Source organism: Strix aluco, chromosome 17 (genome assembly GCF_031877795.1).
Source record: "Strix aluco isolate bStrAlu1 chromosome 17, bStrAlu1.hap1, whole genome shotgun sequence".
Lineage (NCBI taxonomy): Eukaryota > Metazoa > Chordata > Aves > Strigiformes > Strigidae > Strix > Strix aluco.
This window is the reverse complement of record NC_133947.1, coordinates 17412652-17428455: the sequence shown is the minus strand read 5'-3', so window position 1 is coordinate 17428455 and position 15804 is coordinate 17412652. Positions and strand designations below refer to the sequence as shown.

The window sequence follows — 15804 nt, the reverse complement described above, 5'->3', positions numbered from 1 at the left end:
AAAGACCTGCATAATATCTAAAGAAGCCAACTGACAAAGAACTAATCTGTGTATGTCTCTAGACTCAAACTAAATGTTTCCTAATATACCAGTCCAGTTTCAAAACTGCTTCCCTCCAACCAATTATCTTGTCAAAGGTAAGAACTAGTATTTTGTTTGCACTAGAGTCTGTATTAAACAGGAATTTCAATCCTTTGATTTAGGGTCTAATCCATGTATCTGGATAATCATCCTAAAGCAACTGGTCTCAGAGTGGTCTGTTGTCCAACCAGAGGCTTTAAGCAGTCCATAATACGTAGTCGTTTCAATTTTGCAGATCAGAAGGGCAGCACTGTTCAGAGGCGCACACTGCTGAACGACACGCTGAGGACTGACAGAATGCGCTATGGGAAGCGGCAGATTTGGAGCCACCACAGCAGAAGACTGAGGAGGAACGAAACACAGAAACCGAAATCGTTATTTACAGTTAACGCACCACTGGTGTGCCTAGGTTACTGGAAAAATATTTTTTTTCTACAGTCTGCAGTCTTTAGTGCACCAAAATACATTCAGCAAAACAAGCTGCTAATTTCACACGGTATAGGCAACAACTTCAAGAACAGCCTGAGCAGTTTAGCAGAACTGACCAGCATGTACATTCTTTAGAAGGCAGAGCTTCAACGTCAACTTGCACATGACTATACTCTTCATTTTTGCATCAATCTTCCTCTCCACTCATAACAAATTCAAGGAAAACATCAGATGCTATGAAATGCATCTATGCTACTTAGAATAAAAAAAATTAACCTTCAGTTTTCATTAAACCTACAAAGCCTCAAACCTCTCATAAATCTACATTTAGAAGGTGGTAACAACAATTCACCAATAAAGAACTGGCTTTAATGTTGTCTGTGGTATTACAGAATTGACTTGTGTTAAAAACAAAATCCAACTGTGATATTTACGTGTAACTGTTTGAACACATGGTAACTTTCAAGTCAGACTTTCATCTAACCATTGCAGTTCTTCTATGTAGGTCACAAGTTTAGCATTGAATAATTTATTACATTCATACTTTCTCTTGTGAATGGGACGGCAAAAATATGTATGTTTAACAAATCACATCATGAATGTAACACTTTACCACTTATTTTTTTTTAGAAGTAGTACTTAGACATGAACACAGAACTGCTAAAGATACCAACTTCGTTGTATAAACACAAGTACCTTCTTTCCATAACTTGAAGAAAATGGGACATCAGTGTCACTGACTGTATGGTTCCGAGGCTAAGCAGGATGTCGGTTCCTGACACTCAAAGCATCAAAGCCAAAACAACTGCGAATCTGAGCAGTGTCCATCAGCTGATCCTTTCTGTTGCTACCTCTTGTTAGCAGCCAGCCTCGAAGTGTATATGCAAGGGCAGTTACATACCTTCCACATTGGAGACGGGACCTCAGAGGTCCTACCCCTTATTTTTAAGGCTGTTCACGAACACAAACACATGCAAAGTAAGCAATTTCATCAAATCTAGACATATAGTCTTGTTAATATAAGGGTATCCCTCAATTTTGCATGACATGCAGTTTAAGGCTGCTTCTAACATCAAAGCGAGCTGTTACAGAAAACTTCTTCTACTTGCAAGTGACACTTGATAATAAACTTTTCTCTAGATATGCTTTAAAGGATCAACTGTAACTATTTGGGACAGCAGTTGTATTGTTTATAGTACATACAGAAATTCTAAATATGCTACGACTTCCTATTTTTCCAAGAGCCTACTCTCAAGGAAGAGGGGATATTTACTAACTAAATTTATGCTAAAAAGATATGGAGCATCAACTGCTTGGCAAGATGAAAAGCCCCTTGCCCACCCCAAATCCTTCACTTAAACATTCCAGCCATGTCAATGTTCCCAATACCAATGGCTTTTTGTATTGGCTTGCCTTTTTTTTTTTTTTAGATAAGCATTTAAACATCTTCAGACCATACAGAAAAATCAAGAATCAGAAAAGGAAGTATTTCCAAAACAAACCTGCACTTTTATAAAGTCCAAAGGAACAGGCACACAAGCATGTTTCGCAGCATATGCCGTGTCTAACACAAACACTAATAACCCTGTATCCATTACCAAGAGGATCAAGACATGAAATCAAAAGACAGTAACACAGAACTGTGTATCTAATTCCAGACACCTGTAGTTTAATTACATTTCACAACAAGGCAAGCATTGTTGTGATTCATTTGAACTTGGAAAAAGTTATCACCAGTTTCTGCAAGTCAACACACTAATATCTTAAATCAATTCTGTGAACAATGAAGCCAAGTTTTCCTTTTCAGTAATTTTATTCTAATGTGAAACATGAAGAAACAAGCACCCAAGTAACTCCAATATAGTATGAAACTTTAATAAAAGTTGTTTAAAAAACAAAGAGCAAAATTTTAAAAATAAACTGAAAGGCTTGACTCCTAATCACACATCTTTCTGACATCAGCAAGAGTACTTTCAGACTTTCAAAGGAGAAAAAAAAAAAAGAAACAAAGATCTGCTGTTGAAACATTACTCCCAAAGACTGTTGAAACGCATAACATGAAGCTTCAGAGACAGACAGTTTTATTAACAGGAGGCTTAATTTTAAACAGTATATACAAATCACATGACTTTTGCAAAGTTGGGACCACCTAGTAATCTGTCAAAACAAAATTATGCTAATGAATTACAGAAGCATCCGTGTAATGCGACCGCCTCTTTATTGAAGTACACCTTTATACAATCCTTCCACATATTCCTGTACTGTGAAATCCTCTCAGGATGCAGCGCTGCACAGGTTTTCGAATCTCTCCTACACACCACATGAATAAAACTGTTGCCACTTGCACCTCTCAATTTTGCCTGACCATACACTTCAGTGTTCCATGATATGCAACACCAAAAGGCACTGTTTTTCTTTGTCCAAAAAACAAAACAGTTTAGTTTACTATGTTTAAGTACAATGATTTGCAGGGAATAGCAGGATTTTTCAGGCAATGCCTAAGTCTTAAAATTTATCATAAGCCAAGCAAGGATGAACCAAAATAATTCTACTTTTCACCTGCGTAATTACTTCCTTTCCAATTCTCTGTTTTTCCACGGAAGGTTTTACTGCACAGCAAATAAAATGGCAACTCTTTACAGACTTTGAATACAACAGCACAACTTTATTGCAAAAATATATAGTAAACTCGGTATTTTCAATTTTTGGAGAAAAATAAATTTTATCTCTGAATTCACCCATAGCAGTAATTCATGGCAGAGTTGCTGAAGATAGAAGTTTCTTTCATATATAAACTAATTAAAAACTTTAGCTGGACTCCAATCTTCTACTAATAACCGCTTTGGTTCTCTTAGCAGAGACTCTATGTAAGGAGTTCAAGAGACACATGAGAAATACAACATCAATATCCAACTAGTGTCAAAGATCCTATCCCAAGTAATTCATGTAATCCTAACAAATCAAGCTACTTAAACAATAATGAGTATTTTCAAGTTGTTACTTCTACTGCAAATGTTTTATAAGTGTACTATAAAACTCATATGATAATGTTCGAGGTTAGCTATACTTGTGGCAAAAGTCTTATTCTGCACAGTTATAATTGCAATATATAAATAACTAAAGGTTATTCCACAAAGAACAGCTTGAATTTTACAGAACGATTCTGCTCATACTTATAGGAATTAGTTTGGTAGACACATCAGCAATGGGCATAATTCAACTGTTCATACAGTGAGAATCTTGGAAAAAAGATACATACACAAAACAATCTGTGTACACTGAGAATTCGTTCAGTTGCAGAGTAAAATCAGGACTTTAAACAAAGCTTTGACCTGTAAACAAAGCAAATTCAGCCAGCTTTTAACCAAATCTAGAAATATCTATTTTACAATGGCTTGCAAGAGCACCCACTGAAGAGCTTCACTGACTTCATCTATCTCCCTTATCCGAAACTACATAAAACCAGTCTAGATTCCTTGAGAAGCACCGTGTCCAGTATAGTTTACCAAAGTTCTATGATGAATCTAAGAATCTGTCTAGCTTCTCCACATATTTGTATGGGAAAACCCACTGCACGTCTATCCTCGCAGTGTTTCTTATGTAATAGCTAACCCAGTGCTCTGTCTTATCAAAACCGATCTGTTTTACAATTTAAACAATCCACAGGTTCTATCCTGGAAATACTATAAAAACCAATCCAGATGCATTTATCACAGCACTATGAATATCTATTCTACAACTACTTCATATTAACAGCTACCCTAAAACAAGTTTTACTTTTCTGGAGCCTATAGGCCTGTCATTTAAATCAACAACAGCTGCCATAGCTTCATCACGAGACTCGAATGCAACCATTGCTTCTCCAGTGGGCATGCCTTTCTCATTGTATTTCAAGCACACTGAACCAGGTATCACTTGGTAACCATAAAAGAAATCCAAAATTTCATCCACAGAAACAGTAAAGGGCATATTTTGCACTTTAATGACAGTTGGTCCTGGCTTCCCAGACCCTGTTCCAAAACCCGGGGGTCCACTAATATGTATATTTCCTGGTCCAGGTCCAAACCCTGGAGGTCCACTTAAATGTCCAAGACCACTAGCAATTCCGGGAGGACCAGCACCAAAGGCAGGGGGTCCACTTAAATTGCCAGGACCATTACCAAAAGTCTGAGGACCCCCTGCAAAGCCTGCCGGTCCACTCAAATTACCAGGACCACCTGCAAAACCTGGGACCTCAATACCTGCACCAGGTAAACCACTAGTTGCAACTGTAGGTATTCCTGGTCTAGAATCAGGAAAGCCACCTATTCCAGGTGGAGGTAGAGGGGGACCGAATGTGCCAGACCCGCTGAAGTTACCAGGGAAATTAAACGGAGGACCATTGTTTGCATCTTTAGAGTTTCCCCCCAAGAAGGCATGCTCATCCCCGCCAGCGCCCTGTGCTCCTGGCACAGTCGCGTTTCCTTGTATTGGTATCTTCAGTATCTTTTTCCCTTGAGATGGTGGGTTTCTCTCAATATCTCTCATTTCTTCTACAGTTATCAAACGCAAAACAACATCTCTTCCATTCAGTTTTTTACGGTGCAAACGCTCTGCCTTACGAGCATCATCCTCAGCTTTAAACTGAACCAGCGCTTGTCCTAAGCCTTGTCCATTATTATCAACAAGAATTTGTACAGAGTTTTCTTCTACTGCCAGTCCCTCTAAAAACTGAAGGATTTCCATTTTAGTTATATTGTATGGAATATTAGATATATGTGCACACAATTTTGGCAAGCCTGGTTCTCCCTCAGCGTTCATGAGGATTTCTCTCTGGTCATAGTTGAAGTTCTGCAATCTTTTGCGAATTATATCTATCTTTTCTAACATTGCTTTTTTAGTAATTGGATGAACTTGAATAAAGCGATTCCCTATGTACTGCTTATGATGACACAAAGCTGCTTTATAATCAGCTTCATTCCTGAACTCGACAAAGCCCTCTCCAATTGCCTTCCCATTAGGTCCGTAAGCTATATAAATGCTGTCTTCAACTATATCCAGCTTTTTAAAAAAATCTATCACATGTTTGTTCTCCGATTCAAAGGGAAGACCTTTCAAATAAACACAGAAACCCTGCTCGTGGGGAGATCTCGACCGTGACCTTTTCTGTCCACTAGGAGATTTGGACCTAGAATGGGCCTGGGGAGGAGGAGGGTGTGACTGCCCAGAGGGACCCATGGTTTGCTTGAAAGTTATGTGGCCTCCAGCAGCCACCCACTGTCTCTCTGTTGCAGGACTAACTTCAACATAGCGCTGAATCATCAGCATTCTGTTTCGCTTCAGTGCTTCAAATGTATCTTGAGGAGAAAAAAACTTAACTAGTCCATTTCCATTATTTCGACCTACATGATCCTTCAGCATATGGACTGCATCAACACGGAGCCCAAGGAAAAAGTCTTTCACATCAGATTCTGTTGCAGAAAAGGGCATTCCATGAACGCTGACATATAAATCGTCTGGATTGACTGGAATTGGCTTGACACTACTTTGAGAATTCATCTGGATAGCATTTACAGGATTCATGGGACCAATAAACAATGGATTCAAGCCGCTGTTCATATTCACTGCTGCTCCAGACCCATTCATTCCAGTGGGTAAAGGTGCTACGGGTGGAGGATTCATAGGAGGCATTCCTGATATGGGAGGCATAGGTGTCATTGGAGGTACGGGGGGCACAGGGGGTATCGGAGGAACCGGAGGAACAGGAGGCAGTGTGGGTACAGGAGGTGGAACAGGTATTGGAGGAATAGAAGGCATTGGTGGCAAAGATGGCATAGCTGGGATAGGAGGGATTGGTGGAGGAGGTACTGTGTTCATTGGGGATGCTGTGCTAGGTATAGTTGAGCTAAATGTTGGGCTACCAAAGGTACTCCCAAGATTTGGAGGTGCAGTCCCCATACTGGCAGTAGAAAATGTGGATATGTTTTTATTGCTTTCATGCACAGTAGTAGAAGCAGTTACTACACTAGGAGAAGGATTATTAAAGTTAGGTACAGTAGTAGGTAAGTTAACCCTTCCACTCATTCCAGAACTAGGTGGTGGTCCCGACCTGCTAGCATTTGCTGGTGGCATATCTAGATTGGCAGTTTCAAAACGCCTACGACTGAGTTCTATCATGTTCTGCATTTCAGTTTTACTGCTCAGCAATAACGTTACTTTCGACCCTTTAATTGTACCACCTGTGCGCATCATACCAAGCCTTGCATCTTCATCAGTGGCAAAAACGATGAAAGCCTCACCCAGTTCACCCCCTACAATATGCACGCCCCCATCAGGAATGGTCAATCCAGAGAAGAAGTGGCGAATGTCCATGGTCCCCGCCACAATCGGGAGACCTTGCAAGCGGATGACCACAGCCATGCTGCGCTGAAACAACACACACCTGCAGATGAGAAAAGGCAACGGCTATGTCAGACTACTGTTTATGACACCATGCAATTACCTACAGACACCATCTACTATATTTGTTTACATACACCTAACAACATCTTGCAAAGGTTAACATGTTTATATTCCAAGTTCCTTATTCATGTTTGTTTACTTCATACAGATTGAAGTATTAAACATTTACCAACACAGATCAGTATACATTTTGCACTAGAAATTCCAAAATAACTGTTAAACTAAGACCCACAAGTGTCAGTAAAAAAACCCCAAAAACCTAAGAACAGCAAAATTCAGAACTATTATATCAGTAGTTGAATATTTAATGGAACATAAGCAAAATGAGTATTTTATAGCCAAGCAAACATAATTAATTTACCATACACTGATATGGTATTCACTGTACCTGGCAAAGTAACTGTGACAAATTCTGCTAACCTATGGGAAATAAACAGTTCTCTCATTTTGGGGGCTAGAGGGGCGATTTTTATCTCCTGCCAGGTGAAGAACATAACAGTGGGTTGGTTACAAACAAAAACCCAGTATGGACAACTAGCAACAGTGAGACTCACGTGACATCCTGACAGGCACCATCTAGATTATGCTGATCTTAGTTTTTCTCCTAGCAAAGGCAAGAGGTTTAGGTGACCATGAAGCTAGCTAACCATTTTAAACTAGCGCCAAACATTTGGTGACTATACAGACCTCACCTAAACTAGATTAACATCTATGCACATCCTAGCTATATTTGACCTTTAGAACTGTCAAAAACAAGTCATAATTTTTTCATAGTTGCAGATGTTCTAATATTACACCTTCCATCTCAGGCACAAGTAAATTACCTCTGCAGCTGAGGTTAGCGGAAACTTAAGATGATTTCTGAACAGCTAGATCTTGACAGTTACCTTGTACATGTTCTATAGAAGAGCCCGAAGTCGTAACAGAGGTTCAAGATAAACAGGAAACTAGGTAAATCTTGACAAACCTTCAGTAAAGACTGAAAGCATCATATTAATACTAGCACTATTCACCAGTTCAGAAGCCAAGCCTCTCATCCCAAACCATCAGCAGTAGCACCTTGTTTCACCTGAGCCACTTCACCTCTGAAACTTCTTGGCTTCCTAAGTACAAGCCAGTTCAGTATCTGTACGGAAGACCTCTGAGGCTCCCATTAGTCACATACAAATGGTGTTAACTAAGCATTTGAAATCAAGGATGAACCAGATGATACAATGCAACACCAGAAGGCAGTGCACTGAAGACTTCTGGCTGTATACCAAAGCTATGACCAACTACAATCAGTGACTATCTCCCAACATTTCACATTCAGCTAAGTATTGTATCCCAGCATACAGTCAAATCTTTAAGTCACCTGCATTTGCCTGACCAGGTCTTCCCATCGCTTTAGAGTAGACACGCCTTGAATACATCCTTAACTACTAGGCAAAGCCACTATCCAACAATTTAACCACACCAGGTAAGGCTGAATTCAGTACTTAATGAGAACAAGAGTGACAATTCTTCTACAGGGGAAAAAAAAAAGCAGTAATTCTTTTGTTAGCATAATGGCACTTCAGATTACTCAAATGGGTACTTAAGTATTTTGTTTTGTTGCCCAATAAACCAGAGCTAACCACTTCCATACACTAATGGACTCAAGCAACGTACTGGGGTATTACAGGGCATTGGCCCACATCCAGCTGACACCAGAAAAGTGCGGAGGACCAAGTAAACAGCAGACAAGCCCACTGGCACAACGTCAGCTCTGCTGCTCTAGTCACTGTGAATGAACATCTGATTTCCTTACTACACGGGTCTTGAAAGATAGACTGGAACTTGCAAGACGAACATGAGAAGGCCTGGAAAAAAAAAAATCTAACTGTACATACCACTAAGAAAACCCCTACTCCACCAAGGGATGGCTGCAACAGAAAGGGGAATATATACTAAACCTCAAGGATTATTTTTTTTAAAAGTAACTTTTCCATCTCCATGGTGAGGTAACAAAAGCAGCATCCTTGCATTTATCTCTTATAATGACACTTTTAACTTGAGAATAAAGTTCACTGCCCAGTCCTTTCCCAACAGCAAAATAACTGACCCACGTGAAGAAAAACCACATCAAAGTAAGAACTATCTATGCTATGTACGTATCTAAGAGTGCATAAGACTTTTTGCACTGTTTTAAAACAGCATTATTTTCCAATTATTCTGTGGTTTTATTTTAAATTTGCCTAACCTTGATAGCAATCTCTGAAACTGAAGTTAAAATGAAAATTCTGCCTACTCTAAGGAAGCCATACTAAAGGGTATTGTAAAACCAAAATTTACTCCATTATGCTGCAGGACTGCTTTTGAGTTGGATGATCCTGAGGCGAGCAAGTGCTATAAAAGCATCCCTGGTTTTGCACCTATGCTTTGAAAACTAAAATAATAATAATAATAGCAAATCTTGCTAGAAGGTTTACATTTTCTCTATTACCTATTCTCTATACAAAGAAAGTAGTTTCAGAAATTTTTATGCATCAGGAGTTAAGACACTAAGTTTCTTGTGTTAAATGGGAAATTACTTTTAGTTATTGCCTTACTAATGCAAAAGGGATGACAATCCAGTATGGCCATTAGCTGAACAAAGGCAATTTAGGAAGGTTTTTCTGCTCAGATGTGCTGGTTTAGAACAGCACATATTCTTTATCAGAATTGACACCTGCTAGATAACTGCATTTACTAATGATCCCATGAATCTAGCCTAGAAGACAAATTAACGGATAAGGTCACAAAAGAATTCTTAAGAGTTCAAGCATCTGAACATTTACATACCTTCTGGGATAATGCAAGTGTTTCAATCTTGCACTAAATTCAAAACTTCATTATAAATGCTAAGCAGTATCTTGTAGTTTTGTTACTAAGAATTCTATTTCAGTCCACTAAATCACTATTGACAATAAAGCCCCTAACAGCTTCTTAGGCATATAGCTGCTAGAAAAACTAGTTGCAATTACTTCAACATAGTTCATTCCATGCATGGTATTAAGCAAATGCTTGCTATTAAGCAAGAGCTAACAATAGCATGGTATGAATAAAAATAATTAAGGACTTCATCAAATATTTTTGGCAAAATAACATTCTGCCAACTAAAAACATAACTGCTTCAAATTTTTCAGGATTTCAGTGCTTTAACAAAGTCTTAGTTTCGCTGCTATGATTTAAAGAAAAATCACAAGGACCAAAAGAGCCAAATTTCACATTTCTAAACACTCACAAGTCTGATTTTTTCCAAAATGCACTTACGAGACAATAACCCACTCAGATTTTCCAACTAACAAAAAAGCAAATCCTGCTCAAGTATCTCCCTGTTCACTTGTAAAGATCAACATACATGCAGAGGCAACATTAGCTTCAGACACAGAATGGGCTACGTGCCTGTTAAGTGTGTACTGAAGGTTTTTTGTTGGGCTGTTAGAGGTCTTCTCAGGCTGCCTGCTTTTCCCCCTGTACAAAAAGGTACTTCGAGGCAAAAGTGGGTTTTGTTGTCATTTTGTGTGTTTGGTATATTTTTGGAGAGACCAGAAGCACAAAATCCTCGTGTACTGTGGACAATCCATTCCCATCAGCAAGCTGAGATCAAAAATGGACTAGAGGGCTACCAACAGTCAACCTGATTTAACTCATCTGATGAGCCGTAACAGCGTGTTTATATCTTGACAGTAACATCTTTAAAAATGTTGATGTTACACTGGAAAAAGGTGTTCAAGATGACAATATTACCTCTTCCATCTATGTGCTAGTCAGTAAAGTAAGAATTTGGGTCATATGCATAAATTGATAAAAACACCAGAGTAGCCCTTTAAGATGTATGCATTTTTCAAATTAAGAAAAGTTTAGAAGATTCAACTTAGTCCCTGGGGAGTATTAAAGTACAATACCCACGCAGTACACACACACACACAATGTATCTGGCAATTCTAGGATGAAGACTAAAAACTGGAATAACATTGGTATTGTAGGAGGAATTTTAAGTATCCAGGCTGAGACTGTCTAGCAAAAGCTAAAACTGCAGACTACAGCTTTGCCTTTTTTTTTTTTTTTTAAAGAAGGCTAAAATCAACCTGTCAGACTAAGACAGTCATCTGTGAGCTGATCTGAAACTACATGATCCCTTTAAATGCTGCAAAACCTAATTAGAACCAATTGCTGTACACTTCTAAACTCCAATAGTTAGAACATGCAGATCTGTGGCCTGCAGCAAAGTAGCTACATTTTCCAACAGTGCAAAATAACTGGGAGAGCGTTCCGGACTACCACATGCTGATGAAACAACAAAACATTAGTTTGGCAGAAAATTCTGTTTACGAGAACAACACTGCCAGAACCACCACCACCAGTTGGAGTCAAAGTAAAGCGACTAGCTATAGATTATTTGACCCAAGTGTTCTGATACCAATTCACAGATTCCAAAAGCTTCAAATATTTCTTAAGATATACTCATACATAAAGAAGTCTTCAATTCAAAGGCTCTTACCTGCAAAGACAGATGTTTTTTTCTTAACAAGTAGCAGAAGCCAAGCCAATCCTGTGGGCAACCAATTAAAACCAACTTTTAGACTGCAATAAAGAATAAATGGAGGCAAAAATCAATGCAGGCAACAACAGCAGTAACAGTCCACAAAGAACTGTACATATAGAAAGTTCAAACCTGCAACCACCACAAGGCACTGCGACATACAACAGCCACAAGAGTAAGAGTGCATTTTCTAATACCTTATCCCTGTACGACTTGTTGGCAATTGCACCGCAGTTTTTGTACGGTTTCGAGACATGAATAGGCCTTCCACAAAGAATATAAGAAGAACCAGAAAACATTCAAAGAATTTTTCAAATTTTCCCATCACCAAGAGGTGAAAAAATCACTTTCAAAGGCAAAGAACGAGAATACTTGAAAACCCTGAATTTTAACAAACCCTTGCTCCATCAATAATGATATTTCTCTCTCCAACTGCACATCTTCTTACTTGAACAAAGCAACATAAACGGCACCTGAGAAAACCTCCCTATAGCTGCACGTGAAGAATTCTTCAGGAGTCACACAAACTGGCGAAACTAAGTGACATTTCACAGTCACCTCTAAGCAGCCACCTCTACAGAGCACACAGTAAGAACTCCCCACTGACATACTGTATTTTCAGTTGTAATCTGTCATTTCATTATCCAGATCCTGATCAAATAACCATTTTTTTCATTCCTGTATAAAAACTGTCTTCCTGGGATTACAACTCAACAACACAGCCAAACATTTTAAGTGGCAACATATGTATTTTGTACTTAAAGAAGGGATGGAAAACCCTTGCTCTTTCATTGCTTAGTAGACCATCTCACACTAACATTGTGATTCTTTGGAAAACTATCCAGGAATTAATCACATTAAGAACAGGTGACTGCCTCTTCCTCACACAACCCAAACAAGCCATTTTCAGTTATAAGCATCATTACCAAAGTGAACTTGGAGAAAAAAAAAAAGTACTACCAAACCATCCACAAACTCCCTAACAGAGGTAATAAAAACAAACACAGATACACATCTTCCAGAACATTAACAGCAGACTTACAAGTGAGAAGGATACAACTACGCTCTTCAGACTTACATTAAAATGGCAAATGCATTCAGGAAAAGAAGACTTTTTTTTTATTAGACCTTTGATAGAAACAAGCAATTCTATATTTGAAAGATTCAACTACATACTTTCATATCTAGCAGTGTCAAACAGCAGTTTCACAATGCAGAAGAGTGTAATCACCTGAAAAAGTTTCATGCAAAAATACACCTGCTTCAAGAAGCAGATAACTCTTTCATGCGCAAGGAACTTTCCATTTGGAAGAAAAACCCAAATCATTTGATGTATTTCCAGTATAGCAACCACAGCGTTGCATATGATCCTCTTCACAACACTGAAAACAAGCTGAGGATTTGCAGTGGACTAACACAACATGCTATAATGTAAAACAACATAAAACCAAGCAGTATTCTTCAGAAAAGGTGCAAAACTCCACTCTCCTGTATTTAACCTTTCCACCAAACACCATCTACTTTTGTTTGCAAGTCTCAATTCTCTCAACCTTAAAGAAAGCCATCCATCACTCTCATAGGTAACTTTTCCAATCAACCCGACCCGCAAGAGCGTACCAACTACACAACCATCGACCAGAGCACAGGTGCTCGCACACAACGCTGACACCACACCTCTGGGACTTCACAGGAGACCCCACAACACCCTATCAGCTATACAGCGAGAACCATCATCCACTGGACACAAAACAGCCGATGAAACAACTTTAAGAGTCCACCAAAGAAATAACCTGCCGATTTTTCTGCCTAACCCCAGCACATCGAGGTGGGTGAGAAAAATCACTAAGACGAATGGATAAGCTTAAAACTAAGTAAAACCAGAACCAAGAGTTTTTTCGAAAGAAAGTTCACACAGACTCCTGGTGAACTCCTGGGACCCAGTTCAACACTAGTATGTTTTGGGCTTTTTCGGGTTTTGGTTTTGTTTTTTGTTTGTTTGGTTTTTTTTTTTACAGAGTTAATTTTTATTAGTAAAGAAGAGCGCTACGTTACTGCACGGTAACTCCGCTGGTGTTTACAGGGTGACCCCGCCGAGCAGTGGCAGCGCTGCAGGCACCAGGGGCTTCTTCCCGCAAAGTGCCAAGCGCTTGCCTCGCTTCGTCCCCCGGGGGCCGGGCGAGGAGCAGCCGCCGGGCCCCGCCGAGCCTCCCCGGGACGAGCCCCGCCGGCACCGGCCCCAAGCCGCCTCCTCCCGCGCCGACAGGGCGACACCGCGCCGCCGCGCCCGCACCTCCCGCCGGCACCGCCGCTCCCCCGCAGCTCGGGGCCCGCCAGGAGCCGCTCCCGGCCGCGCGACCCCCACACCGCCGCGGCGCCGCCCGCGCCCGCCCAGCCCCGGCCGCCGCCGGCAGAGCCCCCGCGCTCCGGCTCCGGCCACGGCCCCGCCTCGGGCTCGGGCTCCGGCGCCGCCGCAAGGTCACTCGGCCGCCCCCGCCGGCCGGGCCCTCGCCGCCTGCGCTCGGCCCGCACATACTCACCTGCCCGCGCCGGCCGCGCAGCTCCGCGGGCCGCCGGGCGCGGGCGGAGGCGCGGCCGGAGGGAGGGAGGGAGGGAGCGGGCGAGCGAGCGCCGGCCCGCGGCCTGGGGCCCCCGGCCTCAGCGCGCCAGGCCGCGGCGAGGCGGGAACGGCCCCCGCTCGGCGCCCCGGGCCCGCAGCGCAGGAGGCGCCGCCCGGCCCGGCCCGGCCCGGCCCGGCCCTTTGTGCGCGGGGACGCGTGCCAGCCGCGCCGCGCCCGGCCTCCCTCCCCTCGCCTCGCCTCCTCGCCTCGGGCCCGCAGCGCGGGGCATGGCAGGGCAGGCGGCCCGGCCCACCCGGGCACCGCCGCGCTCTTACCGAGGGATCTGTACGGGAAAAAGGGTTAGAACGGAGCCGAACCGCCGCGGGCCCCGCTCCGCGCCGAGCCCAGCGCCACCGACCGCGCAGCGACACAAAATGGCCGCCTCGATGCGGCGCCGCCACCCGCCGCCAGGGAGAGGCGGGGCCGGGGCCGGGCGGCCCGAGGGGGCGGGTCCCGGCGGCGCGCGCAGGGGCCTCCACCGCCCGGGGCGGGGCCGGACAGCGCATGCGCCGTAGGGGGCGCGCGGCGTGGCGGGGCGGCGGCGCCCGGACAGCGCGGGAGCGGCGGGCAGTACCGCGGCTGTCCAAAGGCGGTACCGCGGCTGGACGGAGCAACGCCGGCCCCGCAGCACGGGATTCGTACGGTGGCCTCTGGGACAACAGTAATACGCTGCTAGTGTGACAAATCTTCTGGCGATTAATGACGGTATAACTGAGGGTTATTCCTGAGGAAACGGGGACTCCGAAGGAGGCATCGAGCGTCCGGCAAACAGAAGAACCGTGGGGAGCGTGGTTGTTCCTGACTTCTTCGCTTAAGGCCAGGTTGCAGAATTAAAATCAGATTACCCTGGGTCGCTGCCCCCTCTGAGCGTAGCTGCCCCACGCTGTGTTTGTGCTTTGCTTGACTAAATACAGGTGCAATCCTGACAACCGGCCTGGCCCGAGCTGAGGAACAGCTCGACACCCCTCGGGAGATGCTGTCACCGCGCTTCAGTGGACACAGGGACTGCAGCAGCAGCCACTTTCAATGAAAAAAAACCTGCAGAGTCTGCTGCAAGAAATGAATGAAAACCAATCACTGCCTCACATGGCAACACTTTTCCATCGAATCTGGGAGTTCAACAGTTCAGTTAATTTAGATGTTTTTCACCACTTAACAACCAGGGCCAAGCAAGCGATGGGTGTGCTGTCCTGTGGCAATGGGATCAGGCCGGGGGCTGCTCGGTGCCACAGTAACTCCCACGCCATGATTTGTTTCCCTGCACATCCCCTCTTTCTAGTCCCAAATTCTCCTCCTTCCAATAAACAGCCCACACTCATTCATCTTCTCGCTATTATCCCTGGTTTTACAGATTTTGTACTCTATTTGGTATTTTATGATAATGGCTGCCCTGAAAATGTATCAGTTCTGTGAAGCTAATACCTCCTTTTTGTCTTGCTAGGTGTGCCATCTGCTTACACCTTACTCCTTGATTGCTGTAGGTAGTATCCAGTAATTCATCTTTTCGTAGCATTAGTGACACTAGGCAGGGTTAGCTGTCACCGTGCACCCCTCGAACAGCCAGGCACAGCAGGGGTACCCACAGCGGGCGTGCTGGACCCCTGGAGAGCCACTTGCCCGAGGCATGCGAGGGGCAGCAGGAGCCCCTGCAGCTGAGGGCCTCACTCTGCAGCACTGCCACACTTCCAG

General features: G+C 43.0%; 1 protein-coding gene across 8 annotated transcripts in view; it reads right to left on the bottom strand.

Annotated features, from left to right (window-relative positions):
- The window catches only part of RBM12 (RNA binding motif protein 12), a 43835-nt gene extending 29286 nt beyond the window's left edge, over positions 1-14549 (bottom strand). Inside the window, exons 1-3 of one of the 8 annotated variants that reach the window (XM_074842993.1) lie at positions 14391-14543; positions 11456-11538; positions 4279-6931 (exon numbers count right to left, since the gene is read on the bottom strand). In XM_074842993.1, coding sequence (XP_074699094.1) covers positions 4279-6909 — 2631 coding nt within the window. In that variant the 5' untranslated portion in view covers positions 6910-6931; positions 11456-11538; positions 14391-14543. Of the gene's footprint in view, positions 1-2364; positions 6932-11455; positions 11539-14034; positions 14054-14390 lie in introns of those variants that run through there. The other 7 variants (XM_074842986.1, XM_074842989.1, XM_074842990.1 and 4 more) reach the window with 7 other exon arrangements.
- Positions 14550-15804: the final 1255 nt, after the last annotated feature.